The sequence below is a fragment of the Vipera ursinii genome (genome assembly GCF_947247035.1).
Source record: "Vipera ursinii genome assembly, chromosome: 2".
Taxonomy (NCBI): Eukaryota; Metazoa; Chordata; class Lepidosauria; order Squamata; family Viperidae; genus Vipera; species Vipera ursinii.
In genome coordinates, this window is record NC_139513.1 from 290,609,886 (window position 1) to 290,628,498 (window position 18,613).

Genomic DNA, 18,613 nt, shown 5'->3' on the forward strand with positions numbered 1-18,613 from the left:
TCATCTGGTTGTTAGTACTCTTTCTGAGAGCCGTCGAGGCCACTTGGGAGGTTAGCTGCGGCCCCAGGCTCACCTGAACGGTCCTTTCTCACACCCATTTGACCCTGAGGACACAGATAAACCTCCAAGCAGCCTCTCAGAGGGAGGACTAATGACCAGATGACTGCAAGGAATATAAATCCTTCCATTCCTCCACCAGTCAGTCAGAACTGAAGATGCTTCTTGGATGAGAAGCACAATGTCTTCAAGGAAAAAAACAAAGAAAGTCCAGTTGCCTTTTGAGAAAGCACCTTTGTTAGTTAATCATCCTCCCCCTTTTCCTGCTCCTCCTCCTCCACAAACCCCACTTCCTTCTAGGACTGATGACGTTACCTAGTTGGGTCATGCAACGTCTGCAATAAAACATCCAAGCTCAGAGAGCACTAAGGACCCCACAGTTGTCGTCGTCGTCCTCCTCCTCCTCTTCCTCGCTTTCCCTCTGCCAACCCCAGTCCTTTTGTAGCACTGATGATGTTATCTAGCTGGGTCAGGAAACGTCTGAAAGAAAACCACCAAGCTCAGAGAGCACCAAGGCCCCCACAGTCCTCTCCTTCACCTCTTTCTCTTGCACTACACAAACTCCCCTCCCTTCTAGCACTGATGATGTTACCTAGTTGGGTCAGGAAACGTCTGCAGGAAACCTAACTAAGTTCAGAGCGCACCAAGGACCCGGCAACGACGCGATCATCTGTTGCAACACACAACACAATTTGGAGAATGCCTCAGCCATGGGGATCAAGCAAAGTTACCCAACCTAGGAAGCTCTAACTGAATCGATCCTATCAAAAAAACACAAAAACCATACATACACACACACACACACAAACACACAGAAATTCCAGCCCACCAGGTTCTCCTCTTTCGGAACACAAACTAGCGCTAATGGAGAAATTCCGCCCACAATCCTCGCAACCACATATTTCCCGCCGCTCAAAAGCTGCTGCGGCTGATGGAAATATAATGTTTTCCGTTTCCCAGAGAACTGCTGAGAAAAAGAAATCCTCTCGCAAATGCAATATTTAAAACCGTCGTGTCCCCTCCGAGCGTTTGTGTTTAGACTGCTCGGTGGTGCCAAAGCGGTTGTGGTTTATAGGTCAGGAGGGCAGTAAATTATGCTAGCCGAAAGGAAAAAGGGAAAACAGGCTGATTGTGGCCAGCTGTGCTTTTGAACAGGCTATGGTGCAAAGCTAAAACGATGCCTAGGTGACCTCCGGGGTTTGGGGGGGGGGGGGTTACAAGCTATTTGCCTCCACTGGCATTTGCTTGTCTAACGATGTTGTTGCCAAAACATTTAAAAGTCAAATCGTCGAGGGAACACATTTGCCTTGAAATTTATTTTCAGAAAGGGATATTTAGTCGGATGCTGGTGACCCTGATTGCAATCCCTGCCGGTCTGGAAATAGGAAAAAGAAAAAAAGAAAAAAAAAGAAAAAAAAGAGGGAGACAGGGTGGAAAGTTTGGGGTCCTAGGCTCATAATGGGTGTCATTTTGTTGACTTCGGATAAAAAATTAATGAAGAAAATGTATAAATTTTTTTTTATGAACTTTAGAAATGGAAAGCAAACAAGTCAAAGAAACGATGATAAGATGAGCGAAAAATTTTGGTTATCATACAGAATTAGAAAAATGGCACAGTTTATGGGAAAGAAGCTATAAATCGACAGTGTCAACCTCCTACAAAGAAAACTTATAAGCTTGCCACCAGCAAGATTGGCAAAAATGTTTAAAAATATGTCAGGTAGACGTTGGAAATGTAAACATAAGTCAGGCACGTATTATCATGTTTGGTGGACATGGGATAAAGTAAAGAATTATTGGAAAAAGATACACACTTGGCTGGAAAATAGGTTAGGAGAACATGTTGATTTTAAACCTGAACTTTTTTTATTAGCTATAATGCCCCAAAAGACTAATAAACAAAGCTCATACTTGACTTTGCACGTCAGAACAGCGGCAAGAATTATGTTTGCCCCACACTGGAAAAAACAAAAGAATACCATCAGATGAAGAAATAATAATAATAATAATAATAATAATAATAATAATAATAATAATAATAATAATAATAATAATAATAATAATAGAATGCGCAGAAGGGCAGATTGACTAAGAGACTGAAAGAAAAGAAGAAATGGATCACGTGACCCCCTTTGGCGACCTTCTGACAAGCAGAGTCAGTGGGGAAGCCAGATTCACTTAACAACCCTGCTACTGACTTAACTTGCAGAAACTCGCTTAACAACCGTGGCAAGCCAGGTCGTAAAACGGGGCAAAACTCACTTCACAAAAGTCTCGTTTAGCAGCAGAAATTTGGGGCTCAATTAATGCCGTAGACGAAGGTCGAGGACTGCCTGTTGAGGAGGCCACACTAGGAAGGCAGGTCGTTGTCGACGTATGACCCAAGCTGAGTCCAGGTTTCTGTTGCTGCTAAGCGAGACAGTTGTTGACTCAGTTGTGGCCCCATTCTATGACTCTTCTTACCAGAGTTGTTAAGTGAATCTCTGCAGTTGTTAAGTGAGTAACGTGGATGTTTCAGTGAATCCGGCTTCCCCGTTGGCTTTGCTTGCCAGAAGGTCGTAAAAGGGGATCATGTGACCCAGAGACACTGCAACCGTCATAAATACGAGTCAGTTGCCAAGCGTCTGAATCTTGGTCACGTGATCATGGGGACCGACCTTCCTTCCTTCCTTTCCTTCCTCCCTCATATTTCTTCCTCCCCTTCCTTCCTTCCTTCTCTTCTCTCGCCTTCCTTCCTTTTTCTCACTCATTTTCTTTCCTTCCTCCTTCCCTCACTTTCCTCTTGCCTGCATTCCTTCCTTTTTCTCTCATCTTCTTTTCTTCCTTTTTTCCTTCCTGTCTCCCTTGCTTTCCTATCTCATCTTCCTTCCTTCCTTCCTTCCTTTCCTTCCTTCCTTCTTCCTTCCTTCCCTCCCTTCCTTGCTTTTCCTTTCTCTCTCACCTCAATTTACATTATCACCCTTTCTTTTATCTTTCTATCTTTCCCATTTCTCTTTCAGTTTTTCCCGTGTAATTTCTAACTTTGAAAAAAAAATCCGTATCTGTATTTTAAAGGAATTTTTTTACAATCAATCTATATCTATATCTATATCTATATCTATCTATCTGTCTGTCTGTCTGTCTGTCTATCATTTATCTACCTATCTCTATCTATCTATCTATCTATCTATCTATCTATCTATCTATCTATCTATCTATCTATCTATCTATCTATCTATCATCTATCTGTCTATCTATCTATCTATCTAGAACGGATCCCCCTCGATCAAAAGCATCCACGAAAGAGGCCATGAGCAAGATGGACCGAGGACCTCAGCCAAGTCCTGAGGCCCCCAACTGTCAAAAGAAAAGCTCAGGACCGTAGGGGGCTGGACCGTACGCGGAAGAGGCCGTCATCCTGCGGTGGATGGACAATGGCTAAAATGATGATGATACACACATACGAACATGAAAGAACCCTTTCACCCATCCCACTAAGCCAAGAAAATCCCTTCCCCAAGCTACGCTCTTCCTTTTCTTCCTTCTTTCTTTTTAACCCCTTCTTTTAATTCATGAAAATATAAAATACAAAGAGAAATTCAAAAAAGTACTTTAAAAAAAACATAGGAGGAGAGGGAAAGGAAAAAGATGACAAAAAACGTGGTGTAAAGAGGGGAAAGGAAAGGAAAGGAAAAGGCGCCCGACTTCCAACTCTCTTTAGCGCAGTAGAAAATAACACACACACACACACACACACACAATTTATTGCAAGCTCAAAATCCGGAAGCAATTTCCAAATAGAAACAAACTTAAATGCGTTCTCTCCTTCGGATAAAATAATCGACTTGACCATCTGTGCTTCTCCCAAACTGCACTTTTACTTGATACCCCAAAGGTGTCTACCCGGATTTATATTTAAGGCTGCCTGGTTTACTAATCACCTGCTAATCTCTTCCATTTTTCCTTGCTTGCATCTTTACGCATAAGACATACGGGACGAAGGAAGCAACCCACGATGTGTTCCCACACGGTCCTGTGAGAGCTATCAGCAAATGCAAAAGTTGTCTTTTGATCCCGGAAGGGACCAGCTTTCGCTTCTTTTTACAAACAGCTGATCCCGGACTTACGACCGTTTCTTCCTTGGTAGCGTCAAGCTTCGAAGCACAGTTTTGCTGCAGCAGCAATTATTGCTTCGGAGCTTGCCGACGAGGAAATGATTGCAACGCAGGCTTGAGAGGTCCAGAATAGAAGACCGTGGGACCCAAGGACAATTCTCAGGGGGTCTGGCCAGACACAAGAAAACGCTTTCTCATCACAACGTTTTTCCACTTCCTTGGACAATGTGACCTAATCCAGAGGGAGGAAAGAGAATTCCAGGCTTTTGCTATATGGGGGTTTGGCTGGGGTTTAGCCGGAGCTGGTTTTACTTTCACGCGTGCCGGAATGATAGACTCAATAAACTTTTGCATTAAGAGATGGGGAAGTCTCCAAGGGGTTTGCTTGGTTGGGTTCATCGGTCGGAACCTTGACAGACAGCTTGGAAGCCTAGAAAGGTGTCCATCCATGGTTATTCCTTTCAGTGTGAGAGGGATCTTGGAGTCCTACTGGACAATCACTTCAATATGAGCCAGCAGTGTGCTGCAGCTGCCAAAAAAGCCAACACAGCGCTAGGCTGCATTAACAGAGGGATAGAATCAAGATCACGTGAAGTACTAATACCACTTTACAATGCTTTGGTAAGGCCACACCTGGAATACTGCATCCAGTTTTGGTCACCACGACGTAAAAAATATGTCGAGACTCTGGAAAGAGTACAGAGAAGAGCAACAAAGATGATCAGGGGACTGGAGGCTAAAACATACAGGGAACGGTTGCTGGAATTGGGTATGTCTAGTTTAATGAAGAGAAGGATTAGGGGGTGACATGATAGCAGTGTTCCAATATGTCAGGAGCTGCCCCAAAGAAGAGGGAGTCAAGCTATTCTCCAAAGCACCTGAAAGCAGGACAAGAAACAACGGATGGAAACTAGTCAAGGAGAAAAGCAACCTAGAACTAAGGAGAAACTTAGTTTCTAAGTTTAGAACAATTAACCAGTGGAACAACCTGCCTCCAGAGGTGGTGAATGCTCCAACACTGGAAGTTTTTAAGAAGAGACTGGACAGCCATTTGCCTGAAATGGTATAGGGTTTCCTGCCTGAGCAGGGGGTTGGACTAGATGACCTCCAAGGTCCCTTCCAACTTATTATTACTATTATTATTACTATTATTATTATTATTATTATTATTATTATTATTATTATTATTATTATTATTATGGTTCAAATGATGAGCGGATAGTTTTTAAAAATCGCTCAGATCGGAGGGGTTTATAAATCGGGTGACCTAAATAAATGCCTCCCTTCGCAAATATTGGAAAGCCAACGGGCCATGCTCTTCGCCTCCCCTGGTCCTGGATGCCAAAAATCTATTTGCAGGTAGTTAATAGGGAAGGATAAGCAGGCAGCTTTATCCTATTTGTGTCAAGAATATGTTTGTCATGCTGTGGACGGCGAGACAAATCAGGGTCTAATTAGCTCAGTCAATTCCTTCAGTATTATCCTTTCGGTCTACACTGAGTTATTAAAGCCAGGGAAATACAAAACTACGAGACAGCAAGGATGGAGGAAGATGTCAGAAGCTTATTAAGCGGAGTCAGGAAATGCAGCGGCAACGCAAACAATCTATGATAAATGCAAATCAAAGCCTGGCTTTACTGGGCAAATCTTTTTTTTTTCCCCAGCGGTTCCTTCAGCATCTGGACAGTTTAATAAACAATCTGTCACATTGGAGGGATATATAAATCTGGCTACCTAAATAGCCTAATGCACCTCTGGCCGAGATAGGAGTGGCAGATATTTAAATAACCAACAAGGTCCTTGGTGCTCTCTAAGCTTTGTTGTTTTCTTGCAGACGTTTCATGACCCAACTGAATAGAATAGAATAGAATAGAATAGAATAGAATAGAATAGAATAGAATAGAATAGAATAGAATAATAGAATAGAATAATAGAATAGAATAGAATATATGGAATGGAAATAGAATAGAATAGAATAGAATAGAATAGAATAGAATAGAATAGAATAGAATAGAATAGAATAGAATAGAATAGAATAGAATAGAATAAATAGAATAGAATTGGAAGGGACCTTGGAGGTCTTCTAGTCCAGCCCCCCGCTTAAGCAGGAGAATCTACATCATCTCAGACAAGTGACTATCTAGCCCAGGGGTAGGCAACCTCGGCTCTTTTATGACTCATGGACTTCAACTCCCAGAATTCCTGAGTCAGCTATGGTCTAGCCCAGGGGTAGGCAACCTCGGCTCTTTTATGACTCATGGACTTCAACTCCCAGAATTCCTGAGTCAGCTCAGGAATTCTGGGAGTTGAAGTCCATGAGTCATAAAAGAGCCGAGGTTGCCTACCCCTGGTCTAGCCTCTTCCTAAAAACCTCCAGGGATGGAACACCCACCATTTCTGGTGGCCAGCTGTTCCACTGGTTGATTGTCCTCACCGTCAGGAAGTTTCTCCTTAATTCCAGGTTGCTTCTCTCTTTGTTCAGTTTCCAACCGTTGTTTCTTGTCCTGCCCTCGGGTGCTTTGGAGAGTAACGTGACCTCCTCGTCTTTGTGGCAGCCCCTCAAGTGGGCTTTGAGGAATGGAAGAAGAGGAGGAAAAGGATTTGGGGGTCCTTGGTGCTGTCCGAGCTTGGTTGGTTTTTTGTTTTTTGTTTTTTTGCAAACGTTTCATTACCGAAATAGGTAACAGCATCAGTGCTCTTGGTTAGTGACACACTCAGAAAACAACAACTTCACCGAGAAACCCCCCTCCCCCAAGAACATTCCCACCAACACTGACATGGAAACGACTAGTACATAAACAGAAGGCAAAACCCACTCCCATCTAGTATGGATGAAGTTACCTAGTTGGGTAATGAAATGGGCGTGCAGCCTTCTTGGAACTGCTGAAAGGACTGCGTTGCTGTGTCTTTCAACAGTTCCAAGAAGGCTCCACATGTGCACCACTCAAGTGACCCTGAAGATACAGAGAAACCTCCAGGTGGCCTCAATGAGTCTCTAAAACAGGGGTCTTCAAACTTGGCCCTTTTATGACTTGTGGACTTCAACACCCAGAATTCCTCAGCCAGCATGGCTGGCTGAGGAATTCTGGGAGTTGAAGTCCACAAGTCATAAAAGGGCCAAGTTTGAAGACCCCTGCTCTAAAAGAGCGCAAATGACCAGTTGTCTGCAAGGAGTATCAATCCTTCCATTCCCCACCATGCCAGTCAAGAGCTGAAGAAGCTTCTGGGATGAGAAGCGAAACGTCTTCAAAGGAAAAACAAGCAAGCCCAGTTGTCTCCTGAAAAAAAGCACCTTTGGGACAACCGCGATCTGGATGACGAAGGATCCCCATGTAGACAATCCCATTTCTTACTTCTGTTTGATCCTGGGGGGCGGGGGGGAGGGCGAAGCTAAGAGAGAAACGGTCGGGCCGTAAATTCACGGAACCCGCACAGGTCTATAATTTATAAAGCTGCTCTTGCAAAGGATAAAATGCTCCAAAGGCTGATTTCTATCTTGAAAGGCTACCTGCAAAAGAAGCTGCCTGCCCACGGCATTCATCACCCGTCGTCCTGCCATGCCTGCTACCAGCAACGGAGCCCCGGAATAGGACTTGGACCCGAAAACGTTTGTATCCGAGAGGTATCTAGTGAGCTTCTCCTTCATGTCCAACTTTTAGATGGACGGTTACACAGAGGCATATTCATACGGGCATGGATGCTCTCTCGATCAGGGTTTCGGCTCTGTCAAACTCTGGCCTCTTACGCCGCTCTTGGTATCGCTTTGCCACACAGGAATGTTCTAAAAGCTGAAATCTGCATCAATTATATTTCTCATCATAGGTTTGGGTGACACCGTAAGATAAATCCACCTGGTTCAACAATGAGATTCCAAAGAACCTTCATGAGACTTTCCTTATTTATTTATTTATTTATTTCTGTCCTGCCTCACTGTTTGTTTTTTTTTAAACCACTCAAGGTGGTGAACATGTCTCATCTTCCTCCTAAGACAGAACTCACAATCTCCTGGTAATTGGCCCAAAGTCACCCAGGTAGCTTTCATGCCTAAGGATGGACTAGAACTCACAATCTCCTGGTGATCGGCCCAAAGTCACCCAGGTTGCTTTCATGCCTAAGGATGGACTAGAACTCACAATCTCCTGGTGATCGGCCCAAAGTCACCCAAGTAGCTTTCATGCCTAAGGATGGACTAGAACTCACAATCTCCTGGTGATCGGCCCAAAGTCACGCAGGTAGCTTTCATGCCTAAGGATGGACTAGAACTCACAATCTCCTGGTGATCGGCCCAAAGTCACCCAGGTAGCTTTCATGCCTAAGGATGGACTAGAACTCACAATCTCCTGGTGATCGGCCCAAAGTCACCCAGGTCGCTTTCATGCCTAAGGATGGACTAGAACTCACAATCTCCTGGTGATTGGCCCAAAGTCACCCAGGTCGCTTTCATGCCTAAGGATGGACTAGAACTCACCATATCTGGCTTGCTAATCTAGGTTGCTGCATTTTGGCTCCCCAAGTTCACAAGCTGGGATGGGAAAACTGTCCAGTTAGCTCTTTCTCCTTTTAATGTCATGTGAACCGTCAACAGAACGGTCTGAGCTGGGTCTACAACGGCGGTGACCTTGGGCCAACGAAAAGACCAAAGCACCCGCTGGGCTCCCCAATCCTCAGAAGAAACACAACTTAGTCAAAATTTTGCCTCTGTTTCCATCCTGGAGCGATTTGACCATGTTTTTCCCTTCCTGTAAAGCAGGAGTCTCCAAACGTGGCAAGACTTGTGGACCTTCGATCTTCGACCTTCGCTCCTTCCGACGTGATCTAAAAAGCTATTTGTTTGAACAATCCGGCCTGGTCTGATGGGTTTTAATTATTGTTTTAATATAATTTATTTTTACATTTGGGCACTAGGGTTTGTTTTTAATTTTGTATTTTGGTTATTTTGGTATTTATGGCCCTGTTCACCGCCCTGAGTCCTTCGGGAAAAGGGCGGTATACAAATTAAATTAAATAAATTAAATAAATAAACTCCCAGAATTCCCCTGGAGCACGGGTCGGCAACCTGCGGCTCCCAGTCGCCCGGTGCGCGCGCACCTCTCCGAACGGGAGGAGGTACGCGCGCACCACTCCGAACGGGAGGAGGTGCGTGTGCACCACTCCAAAGGTTTGGAGAGCTGCGCGCGCACCTCTCTCGCACCTCCGCCGGAACACCCGTGTCGAGACCTGCTGGTGTTCGGGCAGAAGTGCGGTTTGGAGACCTGCTGGTGCCGGTTTAGAAAGCTGCCGCAGCCCACAGCAACTTTTTAAACCGGCACCAGCAGGTCTCCAAACTGCTGTTCGGGCGGAGCTGCGCGCGCACCTCCGCCCGAACACCCGTGTCGAGACCTGTTGGTGTTCGGGCGGAGGTGCGGTTTGGAGACCTGCTGGTGCCGGATGCTGGGTTGCGGCGCCGCCTTCTCGCCGGAGCCACCCCCGGGACCTCCAAACTGCCGCCCGACCTCTGCCCAAACACCAGCAGGTCTCCAAACCGCTGTTCGGGCGGAGCTGCGTGCGCACCTCTCCAAACCTTTGGAGAGGTGCGCGCGCAGCTCCGCCCACCCGTGTCGAGACCTGCTGGTGTTCGGGCAGAGGTCGGGCGGCAGTTTGGCAGTCCTGGGGGTGGCTCCGGCGACGCCCGGGCTGAAGGCGCCGCCGCAACCCAGCGCCCGTCACCACGGAGACCCGTCGCCACTGGCGTGCAGGTGCGCCCACATTAAAAAAAAGTGGAACTGCGCGTGTGTATGGACATTTTGTTTTATGCGCATGCGCGTGCATGGATGCACGTGCGCGGCTCCCACTTTTTTTATGTGTGATGGAACCGGTTCCCAGTGGCTCTGTTGTTTTTTCAGGTTGCCGACCCCTGCCCTGGAGGTTTTGAAGAAGAGACTGGACAGCCACTTGTGTGGAATGGTATAGGCCAGTGATGGCAAACCTTTTAGAGACCGAGTGCCCAAACTGCAACCCAAAACCCACTTATGTATCGTCAGGTGCCGGGTGGGCGTGGCCCATTGGGTGGGTGTGGCCCATTGGGTGAGTGTGGCCCACTGGGTGGGCGTGGCTGCGGTGGTAACGGCAGACTGGCTGGGACTAAAAAGGTCAATCAATCAATTCCAGCTTTGCGAGATCTGTTTTTTTCCCGGTTGAAATTGATTGATTGAACCTTTTTTTTTTTTGCACATGGTGGTAGAGGCCTAAAATGAAAAGGTTTTATAAAACCCTGAGGTGACGGCACGCGTGCCCACACAGAGGGCTCTGCGTGCCACCTGTGGCATGCGTGCCATAGGTTTGCCACTACAGGTATAGGCTCTCCTGCTTGAACAGGGGGCTGGACTAGAAGACCTCCAAGGCCCCTTTCCAGTTATATTCTGACTGAAGGTCACTGTGGAGAAAATGGTCTCAAATGCTTCTTGATGGAACACCCTTAACTATATTTTAATATTTTTAACCTTCCACATTCTGCCCAACCTGCCAGCAGGGTTATTTCCACATCTGTCTGAGCCAAGTTCGGTGACCACTTTAATATTCACTTTACAATTAATCCCGTGGTTTTTTTTTTATGGCTAGCTAGAAAGTAAACCAATTTCAGCCCAGCTTCTCGGTATTGAATTTATTATAAAAAGTTATGTACTTAAAACTCCAGTAATGAAACCGGAGGCATCATGAGATATTAACCTAGAGTTAATGCTGAGAAAGCCGGTTTGAATAATTCAATTCGTGTCACCTTAAGTATCTTTTCAAATGGAATTAACTTTATCTCAGACGCACATACAAAAAAAAAAAGAGAGAGGGAGAGAGAGAGAGAAAGTGAGTGAGGAAGAGAGAGAGACTCACGTTCCAGTTACTGATTATTGACTCCACAAGAGCTCTGTCTTAAATCATTTTGGCACCATTTTTCTCCGGTAAGCCAAGACGAAATTTTGAGATGGAGGCATCAGACTGTGAATCAAGGACTATTTCATCTCAGCTCTTCCATATCTCTGAGATACACCAAACAGAGATGAGCCCAGGAATTGCTGGGTCTCCTAAGTTTCAGGAAATCTTAGTAAAATATCTATATGGCGTTCTTGCCCGGGTTTATTTTAAAGTCAAAACTGGTATACTACAGTTAGGACAATTAACCAGTGGAGCGACTTGCCTCCAGAAGTTGTGAATGCTCCAACACTGGAAGTTTTTTTAAAAACAGATTGGACAACCACATCTGAAATGGTATAAAGTTTCCTGCTTGAGCAGGATAGCGGTGTTCCAGTATTTGAGGGGCTGCCCCCAACAAGAGGGGGTCAACTTATTTTCCAAAACACCAGAAGGCGAGACAAGAAACGATGGGTGGAAACTAATCAAGGAGAGAAGCAACCTGACATTTAAGGAGAAACTTTTTAACAGTGAGGACAATTAGCCAGTGGAACAGCTTGCCTCCAGAAGTTTTGGGTCCTCCATCTTAAAAGTTCCTAAGGTTGGCAAACACTGTTGTAGGTGCTTCATCACTGGGGGTTTATAAGAAGAGACCGGACAGCCACTTGTCTGAAATGGTATAGGGTCTCCTGCTTGAGCAGGGGGCTGGACTAGAAGACCTCCAAGGTCCCTTCCAACACTGTTATCCTGTCCTGTCCTGTCCTATCCTATCCTATCCTACCCTACCCTACCCCATCCTATTATCAAGAGCATTTTTAGGTCCTGGATTGTCATAGCACAGATAACCTTGGAAAGACCTATAAGGTGGACACCTTAGGATAGCAAGCTAGAAGGATCTCCATGTAGATTGGGGGAAAAAAGGACTCACTTCACCAATGCATGGCACAACACTAGGAGAACAAACCCATCGGGACACGATTCAATAGTCCATCTGCATTTGAAAGACAAAGGCCACCCTTTTGAAGACAGAAAAGTCCACATTCTGGACAGAAAGGAATGCTGGTTGGAAAAAGGGGTCAAGAAGGCCATCAATCAGAATAGATTGATGGCTGATTGAGGAATTCTAGTCCAGCCCCTCCTCTAGTCTATGGCCGTGGTGGTGAACCTATGGCACGTGTGGCGTGCCGTCGCCCCAGTCCTAGGCCTTCAGCTGTGTTTTATAAAATCTTTTCACTTTAGGCCTCCGCTGCCATCTGCAAAAAAAAAAAAGGTTCAATCAATCGATTTCAACTTCTCGCGGGGAAAAAAAAGATCTCGCAAAGTTGGAATTGATTGATTTAGTTGGAATTGATTGATTCCAAAGTTGGAACTGATTGATTCCAAAGTTGGAATTGATTGATTCCACAGTTGGAATTGATTGATTCCAAAGTTGGAATTGATTGATTCCAAAGTTGGAATTGATTGATTCCAAAGTTGGAATTGATTGATTTAGTCCCACCCAGTCTGCCGTTACCACCGCAGCCACGCCCATCCAATGGGCCACGCCCACCCGGCACCCGACGATGCATAAGTGGGTTTTGGGTTGCAATTTGGGCACTCGGTCTATAAAAGGTTCGCCATCACTGCCCTATATCACTTCAGACAGGTGGCAGTCCAGTTTCTTCTTGAAAACCTCCAGCGATGGAGCACCCACAACTTCTGAAGGCAAAGCTGTTCCACCGGTTAATTGTTCTCACTGTTAGGCGGTTTCTCCTTAATTCCAGGTTGCTTCTCTCCTTGATTAGTTTCCATCCATGGCTTTTAGCTTCCATCCGTTGTTTCTTGTGTTGCATTCTGGTACTTTGTCAAAACTGAACAGTCCTGCCTAGACAGAGGAGGAGGGATACGAGCCCACCCATCTCCTGTTTACAACAGTCCTCTCAGCCGTTCCAAAAAGGCTCCACGCCCATTTGCACTTTTCAGACGGCCCCGAGGGCACAGATAAACCTCCTGGTGGCCTCAACGATTCTCAGAAAGAGCGCTAACGACCAGACTGACTGCAAGGAATATAAATCCTTCCATCCTCCACCATTCAGTGAGAACTGAAGAAGCTTCTTGGATGAGAAGCGAAACCTCTTCAAGGACAGAACAACATCCAGTTGCCTTTTGGGGGAAAAAAAAAGCACCATTGGGTCTCTTGAATAGATTTTTCCACCTGGGACTTCCCCTCCATGATTCTTGCAAGAAAGCCCAACAACATCCCTCCATGTTCACCCCCTGGCTTTTCTGTCGTGCCCGCTCTGCTTCGTCCAGACACCACCACGCAATAGGGTTTTTTTTTCCAAGTCATCAGGAGAACTGTGGGATCTTCGGTGCTCTGCAACCATGTTTTTTTTTCCTTTCAGACATTTCACGATCGGTGTTGGAAAGGAACAAGAAGTAAAACAACACCCCCCATCAAGAAACTAACAACTCAGACGAACAAAATTAACAAAATAAACAACAACCTAATTAAGGAGACACCAAGAATATTTCCATCAACATTGACAAGACAAGTCACTTGTATATACACAGGCAGCAAACCCCACTGCCTTCTAGCACTGATGATGTTCCCTAGTTGGGTCACGAAATGTCTGCAAGAAAACAACCCAGCTCAAGAGAGCACCAAGGACCCTCCAGTCCTCCTCCTCCACTCCACAAACCTAGTCTCTGAGTTCTAGTCCCACCTTTGGTATGAGAGCTCGCTGAGTGACTTTTGGCCAATCACCAGGAGACGGTGAATTCTAGTTCTAACTTATCTATGAAAGCTGGCTGGGTTACTTTGGGCCAATCACCAGGAGACGGTGAGTTCTAGTGCTGCCTTAGCCTTAAAAGCCAGCTGGTGACTTTGGGCCAATCACCAGGAGACAGCGATTGGTTACTTTGGGCCAATCACCAGGAGACTGTGAGTTCTAGTTCTGCTTTAGCCATGAAAGCTGGCTTGATTACTTTGGGCCAATCACCAGGAGACGGTGAGTTCTAGTTCGGCCTTAGGAATAAAAGCCAGATGGTGACTTTGGGCCAATCACCAGGAGACGGTGAATTCTAGTTCTAACTTATCTATGAAAGCTGGCTGGGTTACTTTGGGCCAATCACCAGGAGACGGTGAGTTCTAGTGCTGCCTTAGCCTTAAAAGCCAGCTGGTGACTTTGGGCCAATCACCAGGAGACAGCGATTGGTTACTTTGGGCCAATCACCAGGAGACGGTGAGTTCTAGTTCGGCCTTAGAAATAAAAGCCAGATGGTGACTTTGGGCCAATCACCAGGAGACGGTGAATTCTAGTTCTAACTTATCTATGAAAGCTGGCTGGGTTACTTTGGGCCAATCACCAGGAGACGGTGAGTTCTAGTGCTGCCTTAGCCATAAAAGCCAGATGCGACTTTGGGCCAATCACCAGAAGACGGTGAGTTCTAGTTCTGCCTTAGCTATGAAAGCTGGCTTGGTTAGTTTGGGCCAATCACCAGGGGACTGTGAGTTCTAGTCCCGCCTTAGCCATAAAAGCCAGCTGGTGACTTTGGGCCAATCACCAGGAGACAGGTGAGTTCTAGTCCTGCCTTAGCCATGAAAGCCAGCTGGGTGGCTTTCAATCATCAGGAGACTGTGAGTTCTAGTCCCTCCTGAGGCGTGAGCGCCAGCTGGGTGACTTTGGGCCAGTCCCTCTCTCTCTCTCAGCCCAACCCACCTCACAGGGCTGTTGTCGTGGGGAAAACACGAGGAAGTGGTTGGATGTGTTTGCCGCCTTGAGTTGTTTGTGAAAATAATAAAGGCAGGATACAAATAAATGCATGAAAAAGAGGAAGAAATAAACAGGATGGTTGGCGGGAGGGACCCTCACCTGCTGCTCCTTCTGCTTGGCGGCCTCCAGCTCGGAAAGGGAATGGGTAAGTTTTTCCTGCTGCTCGGAGAGATATTTCTGATAAAGGCTGAGCAGTTCCTGGCACTCGCGGTATTGTTGCTGCAGGGGTGAGATAACAAGTTAAGGATGGAAACATTTGTGGTGCAGAAAAGGCGAGGCAGGACACACACACACACACACACACACACACACACTGCGAATTCAGTGCAAATCCGGGTTTGTTTGGTTCTTTTGCCATCTGGAGAAAAAGAGACACTCAGAAAAAGCAAAGATTTGACCAACACAAGGCCGGCTTTTGTAGTTCAGGTACAAGGTATAGGTATAGGTATAGGCAAAGGTAAAGGTTCCCCCGCACATGCTTGTCATTTCCGACTCTAGGGGCTGGTGCTCATCTCCGTTTCAAAGCCGAAGAGCCAGGGCTCCTCCGAGGACGTCTCCCTGGTCATGTGGCCGGCATGACTAGACGCCAAAGGCGCATGGAACGCTGTTACCTTCCCACCGTAGTAGTCCCTATTTTTCTACTTGCATTTTTTTACGTGCTTTCGAACTGCTAGGTTGGCAGAAGCTGGGACGAGTAACAGGAGCTCACTCTGTTACGCGGCACTCGGGATTCGACCTGCCAAACTGCCATCTGATCGATATACGCATATATATATATATATATATATATATATATATATATATATATATATGTATATGTATATGTATATGCATGTATGTATGTATATGTATATATATATATATATATGTATATGTATATGTATATGTATATATATAGATAGATATAGATGTATATGTATATGTACATGTGTATGTGTATATGTATATGTGTGTATGTATATATGTGTGTACAGACACACACACACATACACACACACACGTAGTCCTTGACTTACGACAGTTCACTTAGTGACCGAAGTTACAACGGCACTGAAAAAAAGTGACCGAGGTCGGTTTTTCACACAGCATCGCTGTGGTCAAAATTGGGGCGCTTGACAACTGATTCACATTTACGACCGTCGCAGTGTCCCAGGGTCACAGGATCCCCTTTTCGGGACCTTCCGGCAAGCAAAGTCAAAGGGGGGAGGGAAGCCTGACTCACTTAAATGGCCGTGCCACTAATCGAACAGCAGCAGTGACTCGCTTAACAACGGTGCAAGAATGGACGCACAAGGGGGGGCAAAAATTCATTTAAAAATGGTGTCGCTTAGCCACAGAAATGTTGGGCTCCGTAAGTCACGGACGACCTGTATTTTGTATACGTGTAGTCCTCAACTTACGACCGGTGACTTGGGAGGCCTTTCGAAGTCACGACGGACCCTGAAAAATATACTAACGTAAAACGACATCATTTTTCTGTAGGATGTTTTTGAGTTGGGGGTGGGCTTTCCCCCCGCCCCCCAGCATCTTGCCTTCCCTATGGCCATGTCTAACCTTCTCTGGATATCAGCGCCCAGGATAAAAGTTGGTCACAGAGACGTAAAAAAAGTACACACACACACACACACACACACACACACACACACACACAGAAAGCTTGTCATAATTCTTGTTTAATCATCCTAATTGCTGAAAGCAAGCTCTGCTGACTCTTAGGGGTGATGGAAGGAAATTTAACTTAGCGTCAAAAATTATTATAGCTTCTTTGAACAGGTGGTCCTCAACTTTTGAGACCACCACGGAGCCCAAAGTGGATGTCGCTGAGTGAGAAATGCGTCAAGTGAATTTTGCCCCGTTTTACGACTATTCTTGCTAAGCGAATCACTGCCGCTGTTAAACTAGTAACTGTCGTTCAGTGGTTCTGACTTCTCCATTGACTTGGCTCGTTCGGACGGTCACAATAAGGGATCGCGTGACCACGGGACGCGGCAACCATCGTTAAGTGTGAAGCGGTTATCAAGCCTCCAAATGCAAATCCCCTGACTATGGGGATGCTGTGCAACCGTCGTAAGAAAGCTGCTCATAAGCCACTCCTTTCAGTGCCCTGGTGATTTCTGAAGGATCACTAAACAAACTGTTGTAAGTCAAGGACTCCCTGCCTCTTCGAACGGTCGCTTAAACGAACAGTTGTAAATTCAGGGCTAGTGCTATCGGAACTTCTTTGGCACCCAGTAAAAAAAAAGAAAAAAGAAATTTCCCTTTTTCTGCTAGAATTTCCAACCGGGCGGTGTAACTCCTATAAGCAAAAAGCAGATTCAGAACCGCAGGATGTCAATTCAGCCGACGAAGGAAAAGATGCATCGAGACAGAAGCAAGCAATGGGGGAGGAGATGGAAAGAGCGCCCAGATGCAAATGAAGAGGATTTATTTATCGGGCGGCCGGCCCGGTCATCAATTTCCTTGACGCCGTTTCCCACATGGGAAGCTGTTTACCGGCTCCCCGCGGTTCCCCAGACGCAGGCTCAGCCTGGTAGACCTCCCGGAGAAGACAGGATTTGGACAGTGATTTAGAGAAGCCGCCCACAGTGGCCTTTGCGAGGATATATTAGCAAAAGCCCCCTGCCTCGGCTGCCTGTGCTGCATTTCCCGGAGGAGATGAAGGCGCTCCTCGCTTGTCACCACGCGGTCCCTTCACTCGCTCATCCGGCATGGGAAAGCACGGACGTAGCGCCCCACAGCTGCATTTCATACTGCCTGCCTAGCTGTGGATCTGGGACACAGGGAGGTAGGGGAGGGCAAAACCGGGAAGACTTGACCGCACCTGGCCAGCCGCCCAGAAAAGGACTGGAGTTATCGGTAAGTTGGTTGTGTTGCGTTGCACTAACCGAATCACGGACAAACCAGAGTTGAAAAAGCTGAGGAGGGAAGCCCATCGTGACCCTCTCGGCTAAAGCCGGTTTGGAAGAGAGCCAGTTGGGTGTCGTAGTTAAACTTGGGGCCAATCACCAGGAGACGGTGAATTCTAGTCCTGCCTTAGTCATGAAAGCCGGCCGGGGGACTTTGTCAATCACCAGGGAATGGCGAGTTCTAGTCCTGCCTTAGCCATCAAATTTAGCTGGATATGACTTTGGGCCAATTACCAGGAGACAATGAGTTCTAGTCCCGTCTTAGCCATCAAATATAGTTGGATGGCTATGGGCCAATCATCAGGAGACAATGAGTTCTATTCCCGCCTTAGTTGTGAAAGCCGGCTGGGTGACTTTGGGCCAATCATCAGGAGACAATGAGTTCTAGTCCTGCCCCTAGCCATCAAATATAGCTGGATGGCTTTGAGCCAATTACCAGGAGTCAATGAGTCCTACAGTTTTTCTCAGCCCATCCCACCTCACAGGTTTGTTTAATATATCACCTCCTCCATTAGAAGCAGGCGCACAAAATATGGAATTTCCTTCCGTTGAAAAAGAAGAACCTTTCAAACACCAGGCTGAACTTGAATCAAGAAAGACTTTAAAGGTTTAAAAGAAGGTGAACGTATTACCGAGCAAACATTACTTTTAATATTGTATTGACAGGGTGACTTTGGTCCTACGACTCTCAGCCAAACCCACTTCACAGAGCTGATGTTGTGGAGATAACAAAAGGAGGATTAGGTATGTTTGCCACCTTGACGTATTTATAAAAACGTTAAAAGGTGGCGAACGGAGGGGGGGGGGAGAGAGAGAGAGAGAGAGAGAGAGAGAGAGAGAGAGAGAGAGAGAGAGAAGAAAGGCAGGAAAGAAAGCAGGAAAGAAAGCAAGAAAGCAAGAACGAAAGAAGGAAGGAAGG

At 46.2% G+C, this 18,613-nt stretch overlaps 1 protein-coding gene across 1 annotated transcript in view; it reads right to left on the minus strand.

The window, feature by feature from the left end:
* KIAA1328 overlaps positions 1–18,613 on the minus strand; it is a 209,367-nt gene that overhangs the window by 111,061 nt on the left and 79,693 nt on the right. The window contains exon 6 of the mRNA XM_083354853.1: positions 14,888–15,015. Coding sequence (XP_083210979.1) covers positions 14,888–15,015 — 128 coding nt within the window. The remainder of the gene's footprint in view (positions 1–14,887; positions 15,016–18,613) is intronic.